We start from the raw sequence: 27,360 nt of genomic DNA, 5'->3' as shown, positions 1-27,360 counted from the left end.
TGATCTTATTTCAATATGTAGATTATTAATATGTATTTTCCCTATATGTTTGGTGTAATGTTAATTTTGCCTATACCATGTATGTCTGTATTGCTACGTTTAGCAGTGAGGACACGTGTCATCTGAAGATCATCCTGGTACCCGGAATCTCAAGTCTCAGGCAAGTTGTGCCCTTGTCCACTTCTTTTTACCCAATAATGTTCTTTATAATCATTTACCATGCATAGGTTTAATTTTGATGGGACCCAATAGGTCACCCTAGTTTGTTTATCCTGAATACCTTGTTTACCCCTGAATCACTTGGGTAGTTCTACTACTGCTTTATATGGTTTTGGGTTAATATTTCATTATATCTATGTTCCAATTATGTTGTTATTCTATTTATGTTCATGACAAGATCATTAAATGTTAATTGGAACATAGAGCTTAACTTGAGAAACACGTGCCACCACAAGGGTTTATGGACGCCCTTGGCTGATTAATTAGGAAAGCTAGTGGAGGACTACCTTACCCGAAAGGGGCAAGGGCAGTAGGGGAGTGGTCAGTGTAGGGAGGCCCTCGGGAGGATTTTGCTGCGATGGCGGTCCTGCAAGGGATTCCTGCATTGGAGCTTCCTATAAACTGTAGCGGGTTTTCTGAAGCTAGTGAAACTTTGTAAAGGCCTCGTAGTGTTACCCTGCCTCGCCTCCTCGGTAGAGGTGTATGGGAAGTCGCGATCCCTTGGCAGATGGGTAACATGACTTGTGGGTAAAGGGTACCACCTCTGCAGAGTGTAAAACTGGTATACTAGCCGAGCTCACGGTCATGAGCAGCTCAGGACTCTCTGATGATTAAATTATGGAACCTAAACTCAATTTGTCATATGCATTGCATCGCAGGTGATGTTGTTACTTCTGTTCTACTATTTAATTGGGTTGGTATTTACTTATACTTAGTAATTGCTAATAAAATTTTGACCAACTTTAAAAGCAATGCTCAGCTTCAACCATCTCCGTTGGTAAGCCTTACACTTCACATGAGCTCCCACCTTTGGCGAGTTCATGCACATTATTCCCCACAACTTGTTGAGCGATGAATGTATGTGAGCTCACTCTTGCTGTCTCACACCCCCCACAGGTCAAGAACAGGTACTACAGGATGAGGCGCATGGAGGATGCTCTGGCGAGTTCGTGAGAGGTCTAGGTCGTCGTCTCCCAGTCAACTTTGGGTTGCTGGACCGTTGTCTTCTTATAATGTAATTATTTATTTATTTTGTATAGAACTCCTATTATGTAGTAAAGATGTGACATTCGATCCTGTGCCATGATTCATCATATGTGTGAGACTTGGTCCCAGCACACCTGGTGATTATGTTTACGCCCGGGCTTTGGACCCCTAAAACCCGGGTGTTACACTAATGCACATTTCACTAGACTTAAAGTGTGCGAAAATTATTTAAAAACACAAGGAAGGGGTTGCATGCACCGGGGCTTGCCTGAGTAACACTAGGTTAGTGTTTGTTAGACGACGTCCCCTTGACGACCATCCTTTGGCTTGGCACTCGTTCAGATTATCCATCTTCCGGTTCGTCCATCAGCATCATCCTGCGGATTAGCCCGCGCTTGGGGTCGACTTGGCTCTTTTCCTCCGCATAACGTGATTAACTATCGTACCTAAATGATTTGCATAATGCACATGAATGCATAGCATTGACTTCATTCCACAACTAAAATTCCTCGCATAAAATGCCGATAGTGCCTACCGGCAAAGCACTAAAATTACTAAACAAATAAATCTAGCTTACCAGCATCAAACGTGACTCAATACTTGTGAGAATGTTGATAAATCCTGGTTTGGGCTTGTCGTCGAACATGTGACAGGTGTTGAGATACTCTGCCCACATGACCCAGATGGGGCTGATCACGAGGAGGCAAAGCATGGTGAGGCGTGTATCGGAAGAGCTATTGGGATTAAAGACGATGACACGCGTCATGATGAGGCGGCATATGGCGGGGGAAAATAGGAATGAACGACGACGACGAGAAAACAACACAGTTGCGTGGGACTTAGCGATAACAGCGAGTTGGAGCGTTGGTCAGCTCAGCAGACACGATCAAGAAAATTTACGAGCACACGCGGGGCGAGCAATTGAGTGACGGTGGCGGAGCTTGCTGGTCTGACACGGAAAGGACCAACAAGGTCGACAGCCAGTGCGACTAGATAATGGAGCGTAGTCCAGCACCAAACTGACGACGGCCACCAGAAGGGCAAAGACGAGGTCGAGCAAGGTAAAACGGGTTCAACGGCTCAACGACAAACGCGAGCACGCGTAAAACCCGATGGACGAAGAGCGAGTGCAACGCAGTGATAACAAGCAGACGCGCGAGCGTTAACGCGAGCCAGCAGCAAGCACGAGTACTGAGGTACAACTGACAACACTCGTCGAGCACGCAGCGAGGCACATAACAGCGACGATAGTCGAATCGGCAACAAAGTGTTGGCGAACTCGACGAACACGACCACGGTCGCGTGCTGACGCGGATAGGACAACGACAACTGACGAGTTGGAGCACCAGCGAATAGCTGACGCGGGTGAGCAAAGCAGGTAGGACGCCGGGCGTCGCGGCAAGCTAGAAAAAGATTCGGCGCGCGAGCTCGACGCGCACGGATTTTTGTTTTGTTGCTCCATGCACAACGCGTGGACAACGTCAAGCAGGGACGCGCGGCAAAATCGCGGGCACGACGCTGGGAACCGGCCACGGCGAGCATAAGGACACGGCTGCGCGCACAGGGACTCGACAGCGACGACCAGGGCGAACAGACGGCCGACGAGTGCAGCAGGAAACAAGAAGCCGGGGCGAACTCGAGCAAGCAGCCATGGGAGGGAGTGTTAGCATCCAAACAACACAACAACACTCACATAGGATTAAGACGGAGCACACGCTTGATTATGGTGGTGTGGAAAGTACGGTCCGATTCGGAAGACGATCACCTCGGATCGCCGCCGCCGCCTGAGTTCTTACAGCCAAAAAACGCCCTCTCTCTGTCTACGAACAACCCATATATAGTGGAGCCACGATACATAGTCATAGGCCTAATTCACCCACTCAAGGCCTGTGCACCTCCTCTTGTTGGGCCTTGTGGTCCGCAGGCCGCGCCTGAGCTGCTGGAACAGCGTCGCCCTCGCCTCCTGCTGGTGATTCTCCCGCGCCCCCTTGAGTAGCTTTACCCATGCCATCCTGAATACCAGCGTCGTTCACATCTCCTCCTCCTTCAGAGACAGCTTGTCCCCAAGCTGGCGCCCTTGGAAATTGCTCCTTGATCCAGTGCTCATCTTCCCAGATGGCCAGAGATGGCGGCCAACTAGTCCAACGTACCAGCAGTTGAGTTACCTCCTTGCCTGCCCTTCGTTGCAGTCGTGAGTCCATAACCTCTTCAGGGATCTGGTAGTCTAGAGTCAGAGCTGGTAAAACCGAGCTGGAAATAACATTTGCAGGAACAAATGACTTCAATTGAGATACGTGAAAGACAGGGTGCACATTGCTTCCTTCAGGTAAAGCGACTTCATACGCTACCGGGTTAACCTTCCTGACCATGCTTAAGGGGCCAAAGAATTTAAACGCCAGTTTGTGGTTCACTCTCTCGGCTGCTGACGACTGGCAGTATGGCTGGAGCTTCACATACACTCGATCACCCACACTGAAGGACCGTTCCATCCTTCCTTTGCCAGCCTGGCGTTTCATCCGAACTTGAGCTCTCTGCAAATGCATCTGTACCTGTTGTAACATCTGTTGTCGGGTATGCAACAGGTCCTGCAACTCAGGGCTAGAGCAGTGGTCAGGAGAAGTGATCTCAGCAACATTATCCAGTGGACAAGCAACCAATTCAGAATTATACAATTCATCACTCCGTCTCTTCATAAAGAAATGATTTCCACAATGACTAGGTGTTGTATCAACGCCATACACACAAGGTGTCAAAACAGCAAGTTCCTTGTTTTGTTTTAATATGTCCAGGTAGAATATAAACCTTGTATTTTTGCTTCCAGATTTAACAAATAAATATCTCTTGCTTTCGGAAGCTTGAAGGCCTGGCCGAAGTATACTCTTCGTTGTAATGTAAATGAGGTGGTCGTCACCAGCCCACTCAATGTCAGAAGTAATTCCCTTAAGTAGCAGCACCTTGAATTCAGAATAAAACTTGGTTTCTCCAGACTCCCAGTTACAGTTTGGAACTATATACTCACTCCACATGATACCTCCATCATCAACCCGAGCCCGAACCTGTATTGGTTTGTCCATCAGTTCCACTTGGTGCAAGCTATCTTTCAGGTGACTGCTAATAGAATTGGTTGATCTATCAGAATTCACCAGAGTTAGGACCTGCTGTCCTTGGGCTGAAGCCCAGAATCTGATTGCCATGTTACTCTCACTGTCTTTGACAGCGGCAACTTCTATGGCTGAGACATTTTCTTCAGTGCTGTCTTTGGTAGGTTCCATATCATCTGAATTAGTATTGTCATCCTCAACTGCCACGGCCATAGCCCACATCTCCTCCCCAATATGCTTTAACCTGGAATCAACGCTTCTCTTTGGAGGTAAACCTTGGGGCTTGTGGAACAGATGTTCAAATTTTCTAATCAAATCAATGATCACCTTGGGCACTTCAGACATCTTGTCATCAGTTACAACCTGAAGTTCCAATAATTGGTTGACTGTGTCCCTTCTCAGCAAGGCCTCCAACTGTAAGTTGTTGATGCTGGAACAATACTGAATTTGTGACAACCCTCTCGGTATATAAATCCTCTTGCTGTGATCGTCAAATTCCATCCACTTCTGGGCCCAATGCACTGACATGGGATTGTGATCCTCTAACCAATCTATTCCAAAGATCAAATTGTACCCTCCAAGTGACAGCATCTGAAAATTTGTATAGAAAGTTACCCCTCCACACATCCACCTGCAACTTGGCACTATACAGTTATTCCACATCTCGCCCCCATATGCAACTCGGACTTGGACAGATTTGGCCAATGTCCGCACCCCAGGCATGTTCTTCATCACGTAGCTATTCATGAAGCTGACTGGACTTCGAGAATCAACCAGGACTAATACTTGTTGGCAATGAATGGAAACCCATAACCAAATGGTCTTGTTTCCTTTACTGCCACTCACAGCAACCATTGGGATAGCCAACAGACTCTCATCTCCCTGCCTGTCAGTTAAATCAGTAAACTCTTCGATGCATTCTCTAGGTTCACCTGCCAGTTCCTTGACCCAAACCTCCTCTCCCAGGTGCAGAGGAACACAGTTAGAGCATTTATATGTTTGACTCCAACATTCCCAACACTTAAAACACAACCCCTTGGTACGTCGATAGGCCTTCAAGGCCGTGAGTTTGTTCTCCTCAACTCTGGCCTGATTTCTAGCCATGCTTCGACGGTCTTCAGTCATATTACCCATCCCTCCTGATACATGCAGCAACAAAGGACTGGGCGATGTTCCTGGTTTCTGAGGAAGCCTTGTACCCCCTCCAGGCCCCACACGTTGTGAATCTCGGCGTTCAAACTGATTCACCATATCCTCCTGTGACATAGTGAGAGAGCAAGTAGTATCCAAGTGGGGAAAATGTTGAACAATATCTGCTGACTTAATCTCATCCTTAAAGCCATCTACAAATCTATGACTCCACCGCTTTGGATTTGATCCAACAAAAATAGGGGAACTCATACTAGGCACCATAACTCTTGATGTCTGAGACCAATTTCCCATCGACGCTCTACTGGTCGCCCCGGAACCAAATTGTGGCGAAAACGAGTTGTGGGTGGGCACAATACCTCCGACCGGAGGAGGTGTCCGGACTGAATCCGTTCTGGCACCCGGCCTCCAGTAAGGATCAACGGTGCGGTAGCATATTTGCTCGTGCTTCGTCTCAGACAGAATCGCTTCCTGGTGGGTGGAAGCCGACACACCATCCACTCCCAGTGACTCGTTGGTCGGGAGGATCACCGCCTTCTTTAGAATCGCTTGATCAACCTTGCTCTGTATCGCCTTCACCGCCTCCACGACTTTAGAGACGTTCGCCTCCTCTTCCGAGCGCCACTTCTGCAGATCGCCTTGTTCAGACAATACACTTTTCACCGAGGACTCCATGTTCTCGATCGTCGCTTGCATCGTGTCCATCATCCGCCACTTCTCTTGATTTCCCTCTTCAATCCTCGCCAACAACTGCGCCACTTGCTCTTCGTTCCATTGCGGCGCCATGGCCCCAGCGTTCACTTGAAATCTGGTAAGGTGGTCGTGCGGTGGTGGATCCCGCTTGGCTCTGATACCAAATGTTAGCATTCAAACAACACAACAACACTCACATAGGATTAAGACGGAACACACGCTTGATTATGGTGGTGTGGAAAGTACGGTCCGATTCGGAAGACGATCACCTCGGATCGCCGCCGCCGCCTGAGTTCTTACAGCCAAAAAACGCCCTCTCTCTGTCTACGAACAACCCATATATAGTGGAGCCACGATACATAGTCATAGACCTAATTCACCCACTCAAGGCCTGTGCACCTCCTCTTGTTGGGCCTTGTGGTCCGCAGGCCGCGCCTGAGCTGCTGGAACAGCGTCGCCCTCGCCTCCTGCTGGTGATTCTCCCGCGCCCCCTTGAGTAGCTTTACCCATGCCATCCTGAATACCAGCGTCGTTCACAGGGAGGTTAGAGCCACTGAGCCAGGGGCGCGGCAGAGAGAGCAGAGGCGCGACCGAGTCTGCTCCTAGTCAACGGCCACCAGGACGAACTCGAGCAGGGCGGCCATCTGGGGACAGGGAAGAAGGGCGCGCAGCAGGGGCACCCGACGGTCAGCCATGGGAGAGGGAGCTTGGCTGCGGCGCGGCACTTGGAGGAGAGCTCGAGGTGGTGCTAAGGGAGACGAGCGGGAGTTGGCCGGCGGACAATACTCAAGTTGAGCTCCACGGCGAGGAAATCCACTCCAGGGAGCCGAGCGCGAGAGGCAGACGATCGAGCGGAAGGAAGATCCAAGCTGGGGGCCGAACAGGGCTAGAGAAGAGAGAAAGGAGAAGGCTGGAGCGGAAGAGGAAGGAAGCCGCGGCAGAGAGCTCGCCGCTCACGCGGCCGTGACGAGCAGAGCACGGCGGGCCAGGGCGAGCAGAGAGAGCAGAGGAGATCCGGCCGACGGCGTCGTTGGGTGAGTAGGAGCCAGGGAGGAAGAAGAACGCAGAGAGCAGGGAGACGCGCGGCTGGAGAGAGGTGGAGGGAGGAGAGAGATCGAGGCGCCGAGTTGGAGGAGGAAGAAGGAGCTTGGGCGAGCCGAGGGAGAAGCTGGGAGCTGCGGCGCTGTGGAGAAGAAGGATAGCGCGTAATTAAAGGAATCAGAGGCGGTGCGTGAAGGAAAAATCTCAGGGGAGGTCGGCTGGGGATAGGAGTGCAGGATTTTTCGCGAGCTGAGCGGTGGGATCTTTTTTTCAAAAGCTGTTCGACGCGGATGAGGATCAAGATAAGCGTGAGAAATTTCTAGAGTCAAGGCTGGACAAGTGCTTGAAGAAATATCCACAGGAGATGATGTGCGGGCTCTAAAGAAGAGATGAGAATGGCTGAGTATGAGCACATCTGATATTTTGAGGTTATAAAATTAGGGTCTAAAAATATAAATAGGTCGAATCAAACAAAACCGGCGATAAAATTTGAACCAGGTTTGATTCGATTTGAAATCCTGATAAATTTATTTGCGGTCTGATCATCTGGTTCCACGGCTACAGATGATTTACCAGTGAATCGAGGCTCAATTACAGATCCTCGTACGCGATTTCACGGTAGACGAGTAGGAACCGAATTATTTAATAATTGGTTACATCCGAAGATTTGGATCCGGGCGAGAACAACAGACCGAAATAATTGATTTCGGCATTGATAATTTGTTCTACGTGATTCGACCGAAATTAGTCGAAACCAGATCCACAATGTATACACGATTTCGTCGCCAAAACAGCGTGCTGAAGAACAAATTGGATCACCTCCTCGCGCACGATTTTTCTCGGACAACGCATGATACAGATTATTTCACCTCGAACATTTTAATCATCGAGTTCAAAATAAATTTGTTTGAGATGAAATCATCAGAGTGGGTCGGGCTTCCGAATTTGTATCCGAGCGAGCGATAAATTTTAATTACTCACCGGACGCACCGATTTTCGGAACGACTATGTTCCGAACATCACGAAAATTTAGGAAGAGCCCGGATAGATGAAAGTAAAAACGATGTCGCACTCGCGACAGCCGAATCAGATGCGATATTAAAATCGCGATAGACGAAGATGTTTAAAATTTAGCATTCATTTTATCCACTGATTACGTGCTTAAATCCGTACTCGTTGTCGAGCGGAATATAAACACCTGGGGTGTTACAGTTTATCTTCTACTGCGCTTTATATTTCTGGCTCTCTCGAGCTTGTACCCTGGTATTGTAACAATATTTATTCAAACTCTGTACTATTTGAAGTAAGGAATGTGGTTACTAGCCTCCTGGGACTAGTAATTGTATCACATTTGAGTCCCAAAGGATCGGGACGCTTCAGTCAAAGAAGAAATACAATAAAACAGGAAAGCCTCAAATTAAAGTACTGGAGTTATTACATAAATCAGAGTTTTTCAAGTAGTTGATATAAGTTCACAAAATAAACTGTAGCGGATAATCGATATCGTCGGAAACGAGGAATAGGGCAAGGCCTAGCCCACTACTCCTCCTGCTCCTCCCCTACTGGGGCAGCATCCCACTCGACCGTCCAACCTGGTGGCAGGGTTGTAGGCCAAGTTACACCATCAACCATATCCTGCAGTGTACCTGCAAAAATTATGCCACAAGCAAGGCTGAGTATACTAATACTCAGCTAGACTTACACGGTGTGAGAAATCTACTCCTCTACCTCTAGACTATGCAGCTGTTTGGCTGAGGGGTTTGGTTTGCCAAAAGCAATAGCTGTATCTATGGTCAACTTTTAGCTTTTCCATTTCTAGTATCATTATTTTAGCTAAGTTTGCTCTTTCTAAGCATACATGGTAACAATCATTTAATACAATCAACAAGTTATCTCATGTAATCCTCATTTCACTTCTTACTCAATGTAGTACAACAGGTCAGGCAGTGTCATTAGCTGCGAGAAGCAGACGATTCGAATCGATTTTTAACCTTGCAAGGTAAACCTAAACACACGACATGTAAGGGCACTCCGTCCCCACACACGTCAACCATCCCCATCGATTCCCCGTTCGCGGCCAGGGCTCACCGCCTTGGCATACAATGCTCCACTCACCCCGACTGTCGCAGTGACCGCACTTTGTGATATCCTGGCCCCTGGGATGGGATGTCCTGGCCCAAGGCTTAATAGAATTAATAGTGTAATCATACCAACAAGGTGCATCTTCTTTTTCGGAAGCCTATCTCGAAAGAACCTCCAAGTTAAGCGTGCTTGGCTTGGAGCAATTTGGGATGGGTGACCGACCGGGAAGTTTTCTCGGGTGCGCATGAGTGAGGACAAAGTGCGCACAAAAGACTCGTGTTGGTCTGTGGGGACAATATATGATCCTAGAGAGCTGTCAAGAGTAAGTACCGCTGGTCCAGGGATTGGACGGGGTGTTACAAGTGGTATCAGAGCCGACCCTCGCGGTTTCACGGGCGTGTGTGGGCTAGGGGGTTCGGGTATATGGCGCATGGCGCATGTGGGTCCTGAGTGGTCACATGGCATGGCATATGACGGCACTAGACATACAGACGTGGCTAAGAGGGGAGGTTCCTGGATTGGGGTTGACCGACGAGGACGTCGGTCTTCTAAGGGGGGTGGATTGTGATATCCTGGCCCCTGGGATGGGATGTCCTGGCCCAAGGCTTAATAGAATTAATAGTGTAATCATACCAACAAGGTGCATCTTCTTTTTCGGAAGCCTATCTCGAAAGAACCTCCAAGTTAAGCGTGCTTGGCTTGGAGCAATTTGGGATGGGTGACCGACCGGGAAATTTTCTCGGGTGCGCATGAGTGAGGACAAAGTGCGCACAAAAGACTCGTGTTGGTCTGTGGGGACAATATATGATCCTAGAGAGCTGCCAGGAGTAAGTACCGCCGGTCCAGGGATTGGACAGGGTGTTACACACTTATACCCACCATAGCTAGCATGGGAGACCTAGTCTCAGGACGAGTGAGGAGAAAAGTCCGCACCCGACTTCACTCAGGTACTAGGTTTACCGGTTACCATATTTCCCGACATGTGTTTAGTACGTTCAAACGCTTGACTCAGGTATCCACATATTAATCCTTAATTCCTTTTACCCGTCTCATGGACAAGGCATCCTCCCTGGATCCAATCCCATAGACCATCATAGATCCCATTACTAAGATGAATACAATCAATTCGTGACCTCGCGCGAGTGCTAGAAAAATCACTCGACTTCTACTGAGATCCTAATTAGCATAGTAGCTATTCGACCTAGCATACGAGTATCCATCTCAAAAAGGAATCCTGAGTTCATGCAACTAAAGGTTTCAAGCAACTCCTACACTTAAGTGCACATTACAAGCCTACAAACATTAAGTGTAGTAAAGTAGCATATATAAATTGGTTATGCATAAAACCGGGGCTTGCCTTCAAATTCTGGGGCTGCGGGGAGATCCTCGATGGCAGTCTCGGGAGCTTGCTCCTGGTCTTCCTCGTGGACAACTCCTTGCTCGGGGATGAGCACATACTCTCCGTCAGTGAGATTGCAATCTAATGAATGCAATGAGTAAGATATATGCATGACATGATATTTAATTAATATTTGATGGGGAATGATCAAATTAATAAGGTAGAGCTTATTCTTACTACTGGAGATTTTGTGGTACACTCAGCAATTTAGGGTCAAGTTGATTACTGAATGGTTAACCCATTTTTAATGTTCTACTGATTTTCTTCCTTATATCTTATGGACATCTTTTAACAATATTCTTAGTTGCCAACTTATTAATCTTTCTTAATTCCTCTCTTCTTCTCTATTTCTTCTATGCTTTTAAGGTGGGTTTGAACTACAAGATAGCTTAATGAATTTCCAAAAATTCTGCAAAAATTACAGTGGCTTCTTACTGGTGTATAATTCTTTGTCTCAAAATTTGGGGCTTAAAAAGTGAGGGGTTCTCTCTGTACAAAATTATCAATTGTTAGAGCAAAAGGCAGTGTTTTGAACTACAACTTCCTTTTAACAGTAGGTTATTCTCTAAGACTTATTTTTTCTGGCATTTAGATGTTATAACATGACTTTGTGCAAATTTGCATCCACTAATACTTATTAGTTATTTTATTATGATTTTCTAAATTTTCTAGCCAAAGGGGTGCTTTCTACTACCACTATACTTGAAAAATATCAAACAACAGGTTTCCAATTTTTCATATCTTCTTCTTTGCGCAAGAGCAATCATTCTAAAATTTGGTAACCTTTTGCTTAATGGAAAGGGTGGTAAAAATTTCTTGAATTAAATGGCCTTTTTCATGAAGTAGGGGTAATGGGTATTACTTTGTAGTTTTGAATAGGTTTTGCATTTTTCTCTGGTGGTCTATTCCATTAATAAATTGGTAAAAATTTATTTGCCCACTATTGCATAGTTTTTGGCTTGCTTATGGTTTAATTGAAATATGGCTCAATATCAAGTTTTATTTGTTCATCCCACTTAAAATGATGGGCTGGGGTGTTTATCATTTTGTAGTGGTGTCCTAGTGTTTAGAAGTCTACTGAATTTTTCTTACCAATTTTGAAATTGTTCTTATATTTTTAATAATGGTCTTTCTAGTTTGATTAGTGCCTAATAAAACATTTCACCTTGAACTTCTACAAATTTTCTTAAGTTCAGCACAGAAGCATAACTAATTTCTTCATTTTAATAAGGTTTGATCAGTTTCTTTAATTAATTCCAAACTCTAAAATTTAAAACAGAAAGCACAGGGTTCAGTATTTTTATGCGATAGTTCATAATATTTTGAATCTAGTAAAATTGGTTTGACTGAATTTGGTTGAATAATTCTCGAGATACAAATTTCCTAAGTTCTCTACTGAATTTAAAAAGAATAAACAGAAATGGATAAAGGAAAAAGGGTTTTGCACTGGGGTCCCTGGCGAAAGGTTTTAAGTGTATTACAGACAGGTCCTCGGTTCACTATTCATCTGAGTCTAAGACTCTGCAGAAAACCCCCTAGGATTTTGTGAAATCGAATCCGCGATCCTTCCCCTAATGGAACAGTGACCGTGGCGGAAGAAAAGGGCGGAGGGGCTTACCAGCGGCGAGGTTGCTCCGGTGAGGGGTTGGGTGAGGTCCGAGGGTCTCTGGCGATCACGTTGAGGTGCGGATCATCGGCGGTGGTGGTCGGAGTAGGTTGGTCCACGTGCGCAGGCGGGGGAGCTCGTCGGCGGCAAGGGATCCAGCCTGCTCACGACGCAATAGTCCAATTGAACGGGTCAGGGAGCTTCACCAGAGGTCAAGGAAGACATGTGCGCGAGGAATTTGAGAATGGCTCACCGGATTGCTTGGTCTACGCGCGGCTGCGGGGGATCGAAGTCCGGCGAGGGCGATCTTTGGTCTCCGGTGTGGCTTTGCCGGGTCCGAGGGCTTGGAAAGCTTCACGGGCCACTAGCAAAGCTAACCGAGCGACTGGCGTGGCTTGGAAGTGGCTAGAGGGGGCTGGCTGCGGTGGCTGAGGCTCGGGTGGCTTGGCGGACGGTGGCGCGGCGTGCTCGAGGCGAAGTCCGGTGAACTTTGGCTCGGGCAGGAATGAGAGCGCGCGGGGAGGTACGGCCGAGGCCTTGGGCTACTTTATAGGCATGGCGCGGTGCACGAGCGGTCGTGGACCGGCGAGCGCACGCGGGCGTGCACTGCTGGTCGCGGGTGCGCAAACTGGCGTGAACCGGGCGTGTCAGCCACGGTCGAACACGTGGAACCATTGCTTCTGCCCGAGTTCTAACGCCGATTGGGCGCAAATCTTCGTGAATTTGGGCAAGATCATTGTGAAGGATTTGTTCCCCTGACTGTGCTTTGTCGTTTGTGTGTGGATGTTGCGCGGTTTTAGGCTAGGGACAGAGAGTTATAGCGTCACCAATTGCCAGTGTCAAACAGTCGAGTCGTGAGGACAAACTGCGCCAAAATCGTGTCAAACAGTTTTTGTTTAAGTTCAAATTTTACGAGAGCATGTTCAAGGAAATTTGGCGCCACTTTGATATTTGGACTTTTTGGTTTTGAGTTTTGTAAAACAGGGAACACATTTGAACTTGTAAAAGGGTTCTGAAATTCTGAATTCTGAATTCTGAATTTGCCCATAGGGCCTTGGTTCAAATGCTGATTTGGGGATTTTGGAAAATCCAAATGGCCAAACTTTCTTACTATATTTTGTTGGTTATTTAGTGCATTAAAACTTTGTGATTTGATCCATAGCAATTTTTTGTGTTTTTCCCAAGCCTTTCCTCAATTTCCCTTTATGTGCTTAAATGGTCCACTTAGGATTAATTAGGGTTTGTGAGTTTTTCATACCTTGAGGTGCATGGCATGATTGAGGAGAGTTTCTTAAGATGAAAAAGACTTACTTAAACCTTTGTTATCAATTTATGATGTTCATTCCTCTATTTGGGTTCACATGTGATAATGGTCCTTGAGTTAGTATTGAGAAGAAACCCTAGGTGACACTGGGGTGTCACAGCCTTCCCCCCTTAGAGGAATCTCGTCCCGAGATTCGGGTCGAAGTCCTCCCGAGGTGAAGTGATGGTTAAGGCTTGCTTGAAGTGGGTGACTTATTCATTAAGGCAAACTGCTCTTCAAATGTCATTCTCTTTGCAACTTCAGAAGGAAGTCCTTTTAATTTTAGTTTTACAATTAACTCTTTCTAATTTAAGATCATTTTTCTCTTGTTTTGATTCAAAGGGCTGGGGGAGGGGTTGGACATGGTTACGTACCAATTTCCTTAGGTAGACAATCGGGGAAGTTGGAACGTAGAAATTCCTCAATCTCCCAAATAGCCTCTTCTTCTGAGTGATTACTCCATTGGATCTTATACATCTTGATCGATTTAGCCCGAGTTGATCTGTCTTTGCAATCCAGAACCTTGGAAGGGTACTCTTGGTACGATAGATCTGGCTCTATCTCCAATTCTGGTTCTGCTATGATCTCAGTCGGCAATCGAATACACTTCTTTAGTTGGGATACATTGAATACATTGTGGATGGTAGACATTTTTGCTCTATCTCCAATTCTGGTTCTGCTATGATCTCAGTCGGCAATCGAACACACTTCTTTAGTTGGGATACATGGAATACATTGTGGATGGCAGACATTTTTGGAGGTAACTTCAATTTGTATGCCACGGGTCCACATGCTTCTATGATCTCATAATGTCCAATGTAACGAGGGGCTAACTTGCCTTTGATCCCAAACCTCTGCACTCCCTTGGTGGGCGATACCTTTAAATATATGAAATCTCCCACCTCGAACTGGAGAGGTTTCCTTCTCTTATCATGGTAACTCTTCTGCCTGACCTGAGCAGCTTCTAGATTCTTCCTGATTAGTTTGACCTTCCTTTCGGCTTCAGTCACTAAGTCAGGTCCGAAAACTTCTCTTTCTCCAGGCTGAGACCAATTGAGGGGTGTTCGACACCTCTTTCCATATAGGGCTTCGAAGGATACCATCTTTAGGCTGGATTGATAACTGTTGTTATAAGCAAACTCTGCCAAGGAGAGGTGCTTATCCCAGTTCTTGCCACAATCGATCGCACAAGCCCTTAGCATATCTTCCAGGATTTGATTTACCCTCTCGGTCTGACCATCAGTCTGTGTGGGTGGTAAGCTGAACTTCTGATTAGCTTGGTTCCCAAAGACTCTTGCAATTGTTCCCAAAATCTGGAAACAAATTGGGCTCCTCGGTCAAAGACAATGGTCCGGGGCAATCCGTGCAAACACACGACTCGGTCAATGTACAACTCTGCATACTTCTGAGCCTTATTAGTGGTGTGCACTGGGAGAAAATGTGCCACTTTCATCAATCGGTCCACAATAACCCAAATTGAATCATGATGACGAGAGGTGTTGGGCAGACCCATAATAAAATCCATGCTGATGTCATCCCATTTCCACGAAGGTATAGATAGGGGTTGCAAAGCTCCAGCTGATTTCATGTAGCTTGCCTTTATCCTCTGACAGGTGTCACATTCTGATACATATTGGGCTATCTCCCTCTTCATTCTGGTCCACCAATACAAGGGCTTCAGATCATGGTACATTTTGGTGCTCCCTGGATGCATGGAGAATTTGGAGAGATGGGCCTCATCCAAGATTTTCTTCTTAAGATCTTTATTTTTAGGAACCACCAATCTGCTTTCGAACCACAATGTACCCTTTCCATCTTGGCAGAAACATTTGTATTTCTCTATCTTCTGACGGAGGTTCTCTTTAATGATTTGCACTCCCCTGTCACTGAGTTGGGCCATGATGATCTGGTCTTGCAAGGTTGGCTCAACGGAAAAGTGAGACAAAGCACCAGAAGGAATTACTTCAATCTTCATTTTTATCAACTCATCACATAGGGTGTTGATGCGAGAATCCATCATAATACAGTTGCATTGCAATTTCTGACTCAAGGCATCTGCTACCACATTGGCCTTCCCTGGGTGATAATGTACCTCTAGGTCATAGTCCTTGATTAGCTCTAGCCATCTTCTCTGCCTCATGTTGAGATCAGCTTGAGTAAAGATGTACTTAAGGCTCTTATGATCTGTGAAGATGTTGCAGTGGGTTCCCATCAAATAGTGTCTCCACATTTTCAATGCATGGACCATGGCTGCTAACTCCAAGTCATGAGTGGGATAAATTTGCTCATGAGGCCTGAGTGCTCTCGAGGCGTAAGCAATGACTCGGTTGTCTTGCATCAAGACACAACCCAGTCCAGTGTCAGAGGCATCATAGTACACATCAAATGGCTTGCTGTTGTCGGGTTGCGCTAATACCGGTGCTGTGGTCAGATGTTGACTCAATGCATGGAAGGCATCTTCGCACTTCTGACCCCAAACAAACTTGGCTTCTTTCTTCAACAATTCAGTTATGGGCTTCACAATTCAAGAGAAATCCGGAATGAATCTTCGATAATAACCAGCCAATCCCAGAAACTTGGCTTCTTTCTTCAATAATTTAGTTAAGGGCTTCACAATTCGAGAGAAATCTGGAATGAATCTTCTATAATAACCAGCCAATCCCAGAAAACTTCGAATCTGTCGGACATTCGTTGGCGGCTTCCAGTTCATCACCTCTTGCACCTTATCAGGATCAACAGCTATGCCTGCCTGAGAGATAGTGTGACCCAAGAATTTGATCTCCTTCAGCCAAAAATCACACTTTGATAATTTGGCATAAAGACGGTGCTCTCGCAGACGTTGAAGCACTACATGCAAATGACCGATATGCTCTTCTTCGTTCTTTGAGTACACCAAGATATCATCGATGAAAACCACTATGAACTTGTCCAGTTTAGGCATGAAAACCAAATTCATCAGATACATGAAATATGCTGGTGCATTGGTCAGCCCAAATGACATCACCAAAAATTCATACAACCCATATCTGGTTGAGAAGACAGTCTTCGGAATATCACTTGCTCGTATCTTGATCTGATGATAGCCGGAGCGAAGGTCTATCTTGGAAAACACTTTGGCTCCGACCAACTGATCGAAAAGAACATCAATACGAGGCAAAGGATACTTGTTCTTGATAGTCACCACATTAAGTGGGCGGTAATCTATGCATAGCCTCAAGCTTTCGTCTTTCTTCTTCACAAACAAGGTTGGACATCCCCAAGGCGAAGTACATGGGCGGATAAAACCTTTGTCCAGCAATTCTTGCAATTGTTTCTTTAATTCTGCCAACTCAGCGGGTGGCATCCGGTAAGGCCTCTTGGAGATAGGTGCCGTTCCCGGTTGCAACTCGATGGCGAATTTGATATCCCGGTATGGGGGCGTTCCTGGTAATTCATCAGGAAAACATCTGCATACTCACAGACCACTAGAATCTTCTTCAAAGGTGACTCCATCATAGCAAAAGCACATGATCGAGTAGAATCTTGGCTGGGTAGATATAACACAAGGTCTTCGGATGTAGGAGATCGGATCTCTAGAGCTCTGACAGCTACATCCAACACCACTCGGTGTTGAGTCATCCAGTCGGCTCCGAGAATGATGTCCATACCCTCTAATCCCAAAATCAGGAGTGTGGTTTTGAAGATTTTACTTCCCATTGAGATAGGCACTTTCGATTTAATTGGTTGGTTGCAATTTTACCCCCAGGTGTGGCTATCATGAATGACCCTTTTGTATGATAGAAAGGCAGTTGACATTTAGCACTGAACTTCTGGCTAATGAAACTATGAGATGCACCAGAATCAAACATAATTAATGCAGATTGATTAAAAACTGAAAAGATACCAGTCATGACGGGGGCTCCCTCAGGTAACTCCTCTAGAGTAGTGAAGTTGAGCTTCCCTTGTCTGACTTGCACCTTCTGCTTTCTTCCCTTGTCTTGATTTGGTGCTGGCATCTGCCTCTGCTGATTCCTTGGGCAATTTTTGGCATAGTGGCCCACATCACCACAAGTGAAGCACTTGTTCCCATTTCCCTAGTGGAACTGTTGCTGCTGCGGAGGCTGATTGTACCTTGGAGCGGGAGCTGGAAAACGAGTGGGTGCTGGCTGCTGCTGCTGAGGTGGCTTGATCACCCATCTGCCTGCCTGCTGCTGAAATCCCCTGCTCTGATTGTGGGAAACAATCCTGAACCTCTGGGTCTGCGTGGAGGGTGCTTGAAAGGGAATTAGGCTTACACCTATTTCCTAATTGATTTTGGTGGTTGAATTGCCCAACACAAATAATTGGACTAACTAGTTTGCTCTAGTCTATAAGTTCTACAGGTGCCAAAGGTTCACAACAAAGCCAATAAAAAGACCAAGTAAAGGGTTCAAACAAGAGAGCAAAAGACAACCCGAAAGGCACCCTGGTCTGGCGCACCGGACTGTCCGGTGCACCAGGGCACTCGAGGATGAACTCTTCACCTTCGGGAATTTTCAGAGGAGCTCAGCTATAATTCACCGGACTGTCCGGTGCCCCAAGAGAGAGCAACTCTGAACTCGTCAGCTTCGGGAATCCGCTCCGCTATAATTCACCGGGCTGTCCGGTGAGTCACCGGACAGTGTCCGGTGCGCACCAGACTGTCCGGTGTGACAACGGAGCAACAGCTACTTCGCGCGCAACGGTCGACTGCAACGCATTAAATGCGCGCCTGCGCGCGTAGAGGAGCAGAGCACGCGCGGGTGGCACACCGGACAGCCTACAGGGCCTGTCCGGTGCACCACCGGACAGCCAGGCGGGCCCACAAGTCAGAGCTCCAACGGTCGGAACCCAACGACCAGGTGACGTGGCTGGCGCATCGGACTGTCCGGTGCGCCTGTCGACAGCAGCCTCCACCAACAGTCAAGTTTGGTGGTTGGGGCTATAAATACCCCAACCAACCCCACATTCAAGTCATCCAAGTTTTCCACCTTCCAACTACTTACAAGAGATCTAGCATTCAATTCTAGACACAACCAAATAGATCAAATCCTCTCCCAACTCCACACAAAGCTCTAGTGATTAGAGAGAGAGATTTGTTGTGTTCTTTTGTGCTCTTGCACTTGGATTGCTTCTTTCTCTCATTCTTTCTTGCGATCAACTCAATTGTAACTGAGGCAAGAGACACCAATTGTGTGGTGGTCCTTGCGGGGAAGTTTGGTTCCCGTTTGATTGAGAAGAGAAGCTCACTCGGTCCGAGGGACCGTTTGAGAGAGGGAAAGGGTTGAAAGAGACCCAGTCTTTGTGACCACCTCAACGGGGAGTAGGTTTGCGAGAACCGAACCTCGGTAAAACAAATCCTTGTGTCTCACTTCTTATTCGCTTACGATTTGTTTTTGCGCCCTCTCTCGGACTCACATTTATTTCTAACGCTAACCCGACTTGTAGTTGTGCCTAAGTTGTTAAATTTCAGGTTCGCCCTATTCACCCCCCTCTAGGCGATTTTCAATTGGTATCAAAGCCCGGTGCTTCATTAGAGCCTAACCGCTCGAAGTGATGTCGGGAGATCACGCCAAGAAGGAGATGATGACCGACGAGAAGCCCGCTACAAGTCACGGGAAGGCTCCATCGGGAGAGTCCTACAACAAATGGAAGGGGAAGGAAAAGGAATCCTCTTCGCACAAGTCGCGTCAGAGCGGTGACAAGAAGAAGAAGAAGAGGAAGGTGGTCTACTACGAGACCGACTCCTCGTCACCATCTACCTCTGGCTCTGACACGCCGTCCGTAACTTCTAAGCGCCATGAGCGCAAGAAGTTTAGTAAGACCCCCCTACGCTATCCTCGCATTCCTAAACATACACCTTTACTTTCCGTCCCATTAGGCAAACCACCAACGTTTGATGGTGAAGATTATGCTAGGTGGAGTGATATGATGCGATATCACCTAACCTCACTCCACAAAAGTATATGGGATGTTGTTGAGTTTGGTGTACAGGTACCATCCGCAGGGGATGAGGACTATGATGAGGACGAAGTTGCCCAAATCAAGCACTTCAACTCCCAAGCCACCACCATACTCCTCGCCTCTCTAAGTCGAGAGGAGTATAACAAGGTGCAAGGATTGAAGAGCGCCAAGGAGATTTGGGACATACTCAAAACGGCGCACGAAGGAGACGAAATAACCAAGATCACCAAGCGGGAGACGATCGAGGGGGAGCTCGGTCGCTTCCGGCTTCGCCAAGGTGAAGAGCCACAAGAAATGTACAACCGGCTCAATACTTTGGTGAACCAAGTGCGCAACCTCGGGAGTAAGAAATGGGATGACCATGAGATGGTTAAGGTTATTCTAAGATCCCTCGTTTTTCTTAACCCTACGCAAGTTCAATTAATTCGAGGAAATCCTAGATATACACTAATGTCTCCTGAGGAGGTAATTGGGAATTTTGTGAGCTTTGAATTGATGATCAAAGGCTCAAAGAAGATCAACGAGCTTGACGGCCCCTCCACGTCCGAAGCACAACCGGTCGCATTGAAAGCGACGGAGGAGAAGAAGGAGGAGTCTACATCAAGTAGACAACCAATCGACGCCTCTAAGCTCGACAATGAGTAAATGGCGCTCATCATCAAGAGCTTTCGCCAAATCCTCAAGCAAAGGAGGGGGAAAGATTACAAACCCCGCTCCAAGAAAGTTTGCTACAAATGTGGTAAGCCCGGTCATTTCATTGGTAAATGTCCATTATCTAGTGATAGTGACAGGGGCGACGACAAGAAGGGGAGAAGAAAGGAGAAGAAGAGATACTACAAGAAGAAGGGCGGCGATGCCCATGTTTGCCGGGAATGGGACTCTGACGAGAGCTCCACCGACTCCTCCTCCGACGAGGACACCGCAAACATCGCCGTCACCAAGGGTCTTCTCTTCCCCAACGTCGGCCACAAGTGCCTCATGGCTAAGGATGGCAAAAGGAAGAAGGTAAAGTCAAGATCCTCCACTAAATATTAAACCTCTAGTGATGAGGGTAATGCTAGTGATGAGGAGGATAATTTGCGCACCCTTTTTGCCAACCTAAACATGCAACAAAAGGAAAAATTAAATGAATTAATTAGTGCCATCCATGAGAAGGATGAACTCTTGGATACCCAAGAGGACTTCCTAATCAAGGAAAACAAAAAACATGTTAAGGTTAAAAATGCTTATGCTCTAGAAGTTGAAAAATGTGAGAAATTAACTAGTGAGCTAATCACATGCCATGATGTTATCAACAACCTTAGAAATGAAAATGCTAGTTTAATTGCTAAGGTTGATTCAAATGCTTGTAATATTCCAATTCCCAATCTTAGAGATGATAATGTTGATTCACTTGCTAAGATTGAAGAATTGAATGTTTCTCTTGCTAGCCTTAGGATTGAAAATGATAAATTAATTGCTAAGGCTAAAGAACTAGATGTTTGCAATATTACAATTTCCAATCTTAGAGATAAAAATGATATATTGCGTGCTAAGATTGTTGAACTTAATTCTTGCAAACCCTCTACATCTACCACTGAGCATGTCACTATTTGCACTAGATGTAGAGATATTAACATTGATGCTATTCATGATCACATGGCTTTAATTAAACAACAAAATGATCATATAGCCAAATTAGATGCTAAAATTGCCGAGCATGAACTAGAAAATGAAAAATTTAAGTTTGCTCGTAGTATGCTTTATAGTGGGAGACGCCCGGGCATCAAGGATGGCATTGGCTTCCAAAAGGGAGACAATGTCAAACTTAGTGCCCCTCCTAAAAGATTGTCTAACTTTGTTAAGGGCAAGGCTCCCATGCCTCAGGATAACGAGGGTTACATTTTATACCCTGCCGGTTATCCCGAGAGCAAGATTAGGAGAATTCACTCTAGGAAGTCTCACTCTGGCCCTAATCATGCTTTTATGTATAAGGGTGAGACATCTAGTTTAGGCAATCAACCCATGCAAAATTGCCTAAGAAAACTCCTAAGGCATCAAATGATTCTAACATTTCATTTAAAACCTTTGATGCTTCTTATGTTTTAACTAACAAATCCGGCAAGGTAGTTGCCAAATATGTTGGGGGCAAGTACAAGGGGTCAAAAACTTGTGTTTGGGTACCCAAAGTTCTTGTATCTAATGTCAAAGGACCCAAAACCATTTGGGTACCTAAAGTTAAGAACTAAATTTGTTTTGTAGGTTTATGCATCCGGGGGCTCAAATTGGATCATTGATAGCGGGTGCACAAACCACATGATAGGGGAGAAGAAGATGTTCTCCTCCTATGAGAAAAATCACGATCCCCAAAGAGCGATCACATTCGGGGATGGAAACCAAGGTTTGGTCAAAGGTTTGGGTAAAATTGCTATTTCACCTGACCATTCCATTTCCAATGTTTTTCTTGTAGATTCTTTAGACTACAATTTGCTTTCCGTTTCACAATTATGTCAAATAGGCTACAACTGTCTTTTTACTGATGTAGGTGTCACTGTCTTTAGAAGAAGTGATGATTCAATAGCATTTAAGGGAGTGTTAGAGGGTCAGCTATACTTGGTAGATTCTGATAGAGCTGAACTCGACACTTGCTTAATTGCTAAGACTAACATGGGTTGGCTCTGGCACCGCCGACTAGCCCATGTTGGGATGAAGAATCTTCATAAGCTTCTAAAGGGAGAGCACATTTTAGGATTAACAAATGTTCATTTTGAGAAAGACAGAATTTGTAGCGCATGCCAAGCAGAGAAGTAAGTTGGTGTTCATCATCCACATAAGAACATCATGACGACTGACAGGCCACTGGAGCTCCTACACATGGACCTATTCGGCCCGATAGCTTACATAAGCATCGACGGGAGTAAGTACTGTCTAGTTATTGTGGATGATTATTCTCGCTTCACTTGGGTGTTCTTTTTGCAGGAAAAATCTCATACCCAAGAAACCTTAAAGGGATCCTTGAGACGGGCTCAAAACGAGTTCGGCTTAAGGATCAAGAAAATTAGAAGCGACAACGGGACGGAGTTCAAGAACTCTCAAATTGAAGGCTTCCTTGAGGAGGAGGGCATCAAGCATGAGTTCTCTTCTCCCTACACGCCACAACAAAATGGTGTAGTGGAGAGGAAGAATAGAACTCTATTGGACATGGCAAGAACCATGCTTTATGAATACAAGACTTCGAATCGGTTTTGGGTCGAGGCGGTCAACACCGCCTGCTACGCCATCAACTGGTTGTATCTACACCGAATCCTCAAGAAGACATCATACGAACTCCTAACCGGTAAAAAGCCCAATATTTCATATTTTTGAGTCTTTGGTAGCAAATGCTTTATTCTTGTTAAAAGAGGTAGAAAATCTAAATTTGCTCCTAAGACTGTAGAAGGCTTTTTACTAGGATATGACTCAAACACAAGGGCATATAGAGTCTTTAACAAGTCCTCTGTCCAAGTTGAAGTTTCTTGTGACGTTGTGTTTGATGAGACTAACGACTCTCAAGTAGAGCAAGTTGATCTTGATGACATAGGTGATGAAGAGGCTCCGTGCATCGCGCTAAGGAACATGTCCATTGGGGATGTGTGTCCTAAGGAATCCGAAGAACCTCCAAATGCACAAGATCAACCATCCTCCTCCACGCAAGCATCTCCACCAACTCAAAATGAGGATGAGGCTCAAGTTGATGAAGGAGAAGATCAAATAGATGAGCCACCTCAAGATGACGACAATGATCAAGGGGGAGATGCAAATGATCAAGACAAGGAGGATGAAGAACCAAGGCCGCCACACCCAAGAGTCCACCAAGCAATACAACAAGATCACCCCGTCGACACCATCCTCGGCGACATTCATAAGGGGGTAACCACTAGATCTCGTGTTGCACATTTTTGTGAGCATTACTCTTTTGTTTCCTCTATTGAGCCACACAGGGTAGAGGAAGCACTACAAGATTCGGATTGGGTGGTGGCGATGCAAGAGGAGCTCAACAACTTCACTAGGAACGAGGTATGGCATCTGGTTCCACGTCCTAATCAAAATGTTGTAGGAACCAAGTGGGTATTCCGCAACAAGCAAGATGAGCATGGTGTGGTGACAAGGAACAAAGCCCGACTTGTGGCCAAAGGATACTCCCAAGTTGAAGGTTTGGATTTCGGTGAAACCTATGCACCCGTAGCTAGGCTTGAGTCAATTCGTATATTACTTGCCTATGCTACTTACCATGGCTTTAAGCTTTACCAAATGGACGTAAAAAGTGCCTTCCTCAATGGACCAATCAAGGAAGAGGTCTATGTTGAGCAACCTCCCGGCTTTGAAGATAGTGAGTACCCTAACCACGTTTACAAACTCTCTAAGGCGCTTTATGGGCTCAAGCAAGCCCCAAGAGCATGGTATGAATGCCTAAGAGATTTCCTTATCACTAATGGCTTCAAAGTCGGAAAAGCCAATCCTACTTTATTTACTAAAACTCTTAACAATGATTTGTTTGTATGCCAAATTTATGTTGATGATATTATATTTGGGTCTACGAACGAATCTACATGTGAAGAATTTAGTAGGATCATGACACAAAAATTCGAGATGTCTATGATGGAGGAGTTAAAGTACTTCTTGGGATTTCAAGTGAAGCAACTCCAATAGGGCACCTTCATTAGCCAAACGAAGTACATTTAAGACATTCTAAACAAGTTTGGGATGAAGGATGCCAAGCCCATCAAGACACCCATGGGAACCAATGGGCATCTCGACCTCGACACGGGAGGTAAATCCGTCGATCAAAAGGTATACCGGTCGATGATAGGATCTTTACTCTACTTATGTGCATCTCGACCGGATATTATGCTTTCCGTATGTATGTGTGCAAGATTCCAAGCCGACCCTAAGGAAGCTCACCTTACGGCCGTAAAACGAATATTGAGATATTTAGTTTATACTCCTAAGTTTGGGCTTTGGTACCCTTGGGGATCCACATTTGATTTAATTGGTTATTCGGATGCCGATTGGGCGGGGTGTAAGATTAATAGAAAGAGCACATTGGGGACTTGCCAGTTCTTGGGAAGATCCTTGGTGTCTTGGGCTTCAAAGAAGCAAAATTCCATCGCTCTTTCTACCGCCGAAGCCGAGTATATTGCTGCAGGCCATTGTTGCGCGCAATTGCTTTGGATGAGGCAAACCCTTAGGGACTATGGTTACAAATTAATTAAAGTTTCTCTTCTATGTGATAATGAGAGTGCAATCCGCATGGCGGATAATCTCGTTGAGCATAGCCGCACTAAACACATAGCAATTCGGTATCATTTCTTAAGGGATCACCAACAAAAGGGAGATATCGAGATTGCATATATTAACACTAAGGAACAATTAGCCGATATCTTTACCAAGCCATTAGATGAACAAACCTTTAACAAACTTAGGCATGAGCTAAATATTCTTGATTCTAGGAATTTCTTTTGACGTCTTGCATACATAGCTCATAAATATACCTTTGATCATATCTCTTTTATATGCTATGACTAATATGACTTCAAGTGAATTTCAAAACAAGTCATAGGTGTATTGAAAGGGAATTGGAGTCTTCGGCGAAGACAAAGGCTTCCACTCCACTCCATCAAATTACAATCCTTCGCCGTCGCTCCGCATCACTCTCCAACTTTGGTATAATCTTCACTCATTTATTTATGACCAAAAGGGGAGAAAGTAATTCAAAGGGCTCTAATGATTCCATTTTTGGCGATTTATGCCAAAGGGGGAGAGAGCATGAGCCCAAAGCAAAAGGACCGCACCACCACCAATTTCAAAAATTTTAGTCTTTCAATTTGGTTTAAAAAAAGTATTTTCAAATTGGTATCTTATTTGTGATATAATTTCAAATTGGTATACCCTCTTCAAAATCAACATCAAAACCCTCTTGAACACTAAGAGGAGGATTTCATTAAGGGGGAGTTTTGTTTAAGTCAAAGGAAAAGCATTTGAAACAGGGGGAGAAAATTTCAAATCTTGAAAATGCTTCTCAAAATCTTACTCATTTACCTTTGACTATTTTGCAAAAGAACTTTGAAAAAAATTTACAAAAGTATTTGCAAAAACAAAACATGTGGTGCAAGCGTGGTCCAAAATGTTAAAAATAAAGAAACAATCCATGCGTATCTTATGAGTATTTATATTGGCTCAATTCTAAGTAACCTTTGCACTTACATTATGCAAACTAGTTTAATTTTGCACTTCTATATTTGCTTTGGTTTGTGTTGGCATCAATCACCAAAAAGGGGGAGATTGAAAGGGAATTAGGCTTACACCTATTTCCTAATTGATTTTGGTGGTTGAATTGCCCAACAAAAATAATTGGACTAACTAGTTTGCTCTAGTCTATAAGTTCTACAGGTGCCAAAGGTTCACAGTAAAGCCAATAAAAAGACCAAGTAAAGGGTTCAAACAAGAGAGCAAAAGACAACCCGAAAGGCACCCTGGTCTGGCGCACCGGACTGTCCGGTGCACCAGGGCACTCGAGGCTGAACTCTTCACCTTCGAGAATTTTCAGAGGAGCTCCGCTATAATTCACCGGACTGTCTGGTGCACCACCGGACAGTGTCCGGTGCCCCAAGAGAGAGCAACTCTGAACTTGCCAGCTTCGGGAATCCGCTCAGCTATAATTCACCGGACTGTCCGGTGAGTCACCGGACAGTGTCCGGTGTGCACCGGACTGTCTGGTGTGACAGCGGAGCAACGACTATTTCGCGCGCAACGGTCGACTGCAACGCATTAAATGCGCGCCTGCACGCGCAGAGGAGCAGAGCACGCGTGGGTGGCACACCGGACAGCCTACAGGGCCTGTCCGGTGCACCACTGGACAGCCAGGCGGGCCCACAAGTCAGAGCTCCAACGGTCGGAACCCTACGGCCAGGTGACGTGGCTGGCGCACCCGACAGTGTCCGGTGGCGCACTGGACTGTCCGATGCGCCCGTCGATAGCAGCCTCCACCAACGGTCAAGTTTGGTGGTTGGGGCTATAAATACCGCAACCACCCCCACATTCAAGTCATCCAAGTTTTCCACCTTCCAACTACTTACAAGAGCTCTAGCATTCAATTCTAGACACAACCAAATAGATCAAATCCTCTCCCAACTCCACACAAAGCTCTAGTGATTAGAGAGAGAGATTTGTTGTGTTCTTTTGTGCTCTTGCACTTGGATTGCTTCTTTCTCTCATTCTTTCTTGCGATCAACTCAATTGTAACCGAGGCAAGAGACACCAATTGTGTGGTGGTCCTTGCGGGGAAGTTTGGTTCCCGTTTGATTGAGAAGAGAAGCTCACTCAGTCCGAGGGACCGTTTGAGAGAGGGAAAGGGTTGAAAGAGACCCGGTCTTTGTGACCACCTCAACGGGGAGTAGGTTTGCGAGAACCGAACCTCGGTAAAACAAATCCTTGTGTCTCACTTCTTATTCGCTTACGATTTGTTTTTGCGCCCTCTCTTGGACTCGCATTTATTTCTAACGCTAACCCTGCTTGTAGTTGTGCCTAAGTTGTTAAATTTCAGATTCGCCCTATTCACCCCCCTCTAGGCGACTTTCAGTGCTGCCAATGGTGTCTTTCTCTTCTTCTCTGCCTGGTGAGCTATAATGCAATCCTCCTGGGAGATGGCCAAGTTGGCCAACTCATTGAAGCTATCAGCCCGTACAGTGTTGAGACGCTCACGCAACTTGGTGTTGAGACCCCTCTGGAAGCGGTCTCTCTTCTTTTCATCGGAATCAGCATGATAACCTGCGTATTGGCATAGGTCTTTGAAGGCCTCAAC

General features: G+C 45.8%; 1 protein-coding gene across 1 annotated transcript; it reads right to left on the bottom strand.

The window, feature by feature from the left end:
- Positions 1-2,900: 2,900 nt before the first annotated feature.
- LOC109943443 (uncharacterized) lies at positions 2,901-7,506 on the bottom strand. The gene has a single exon (XM_020546471.3). It carries the CDS (start codon positions 6,321-6,323, stop codon positions 3,087-3,089), a length of 3,237 nt encoding a protein of 1,078 aa, XP_020402060.1. The 5' UTR covers positions 6,324-7,506; the 3' UTR covers positions 2,901-3,086.
- Positions 7,507-27,360: the final 19,854 nt, after the last annotated feature.

Source organism: Zea mays, chromosome 1, assembly GCF_902167145.1.
Source record: "Zea mays cultivar B73 chromosome 1, Zm-B73-REFERENCE-NAM-5.0, whole genome shotgun sequence".
NCBI classification, from domain to species: domain Eukaryota; kingdom Viridiplantae; phylum Streptophyta; class Magnoliopsida; order Poales; family Poaceae; genus Zea; species Zea mays.
This window is presented reverse-complemented; position numbering and strand designations above follow the sequence as displayed.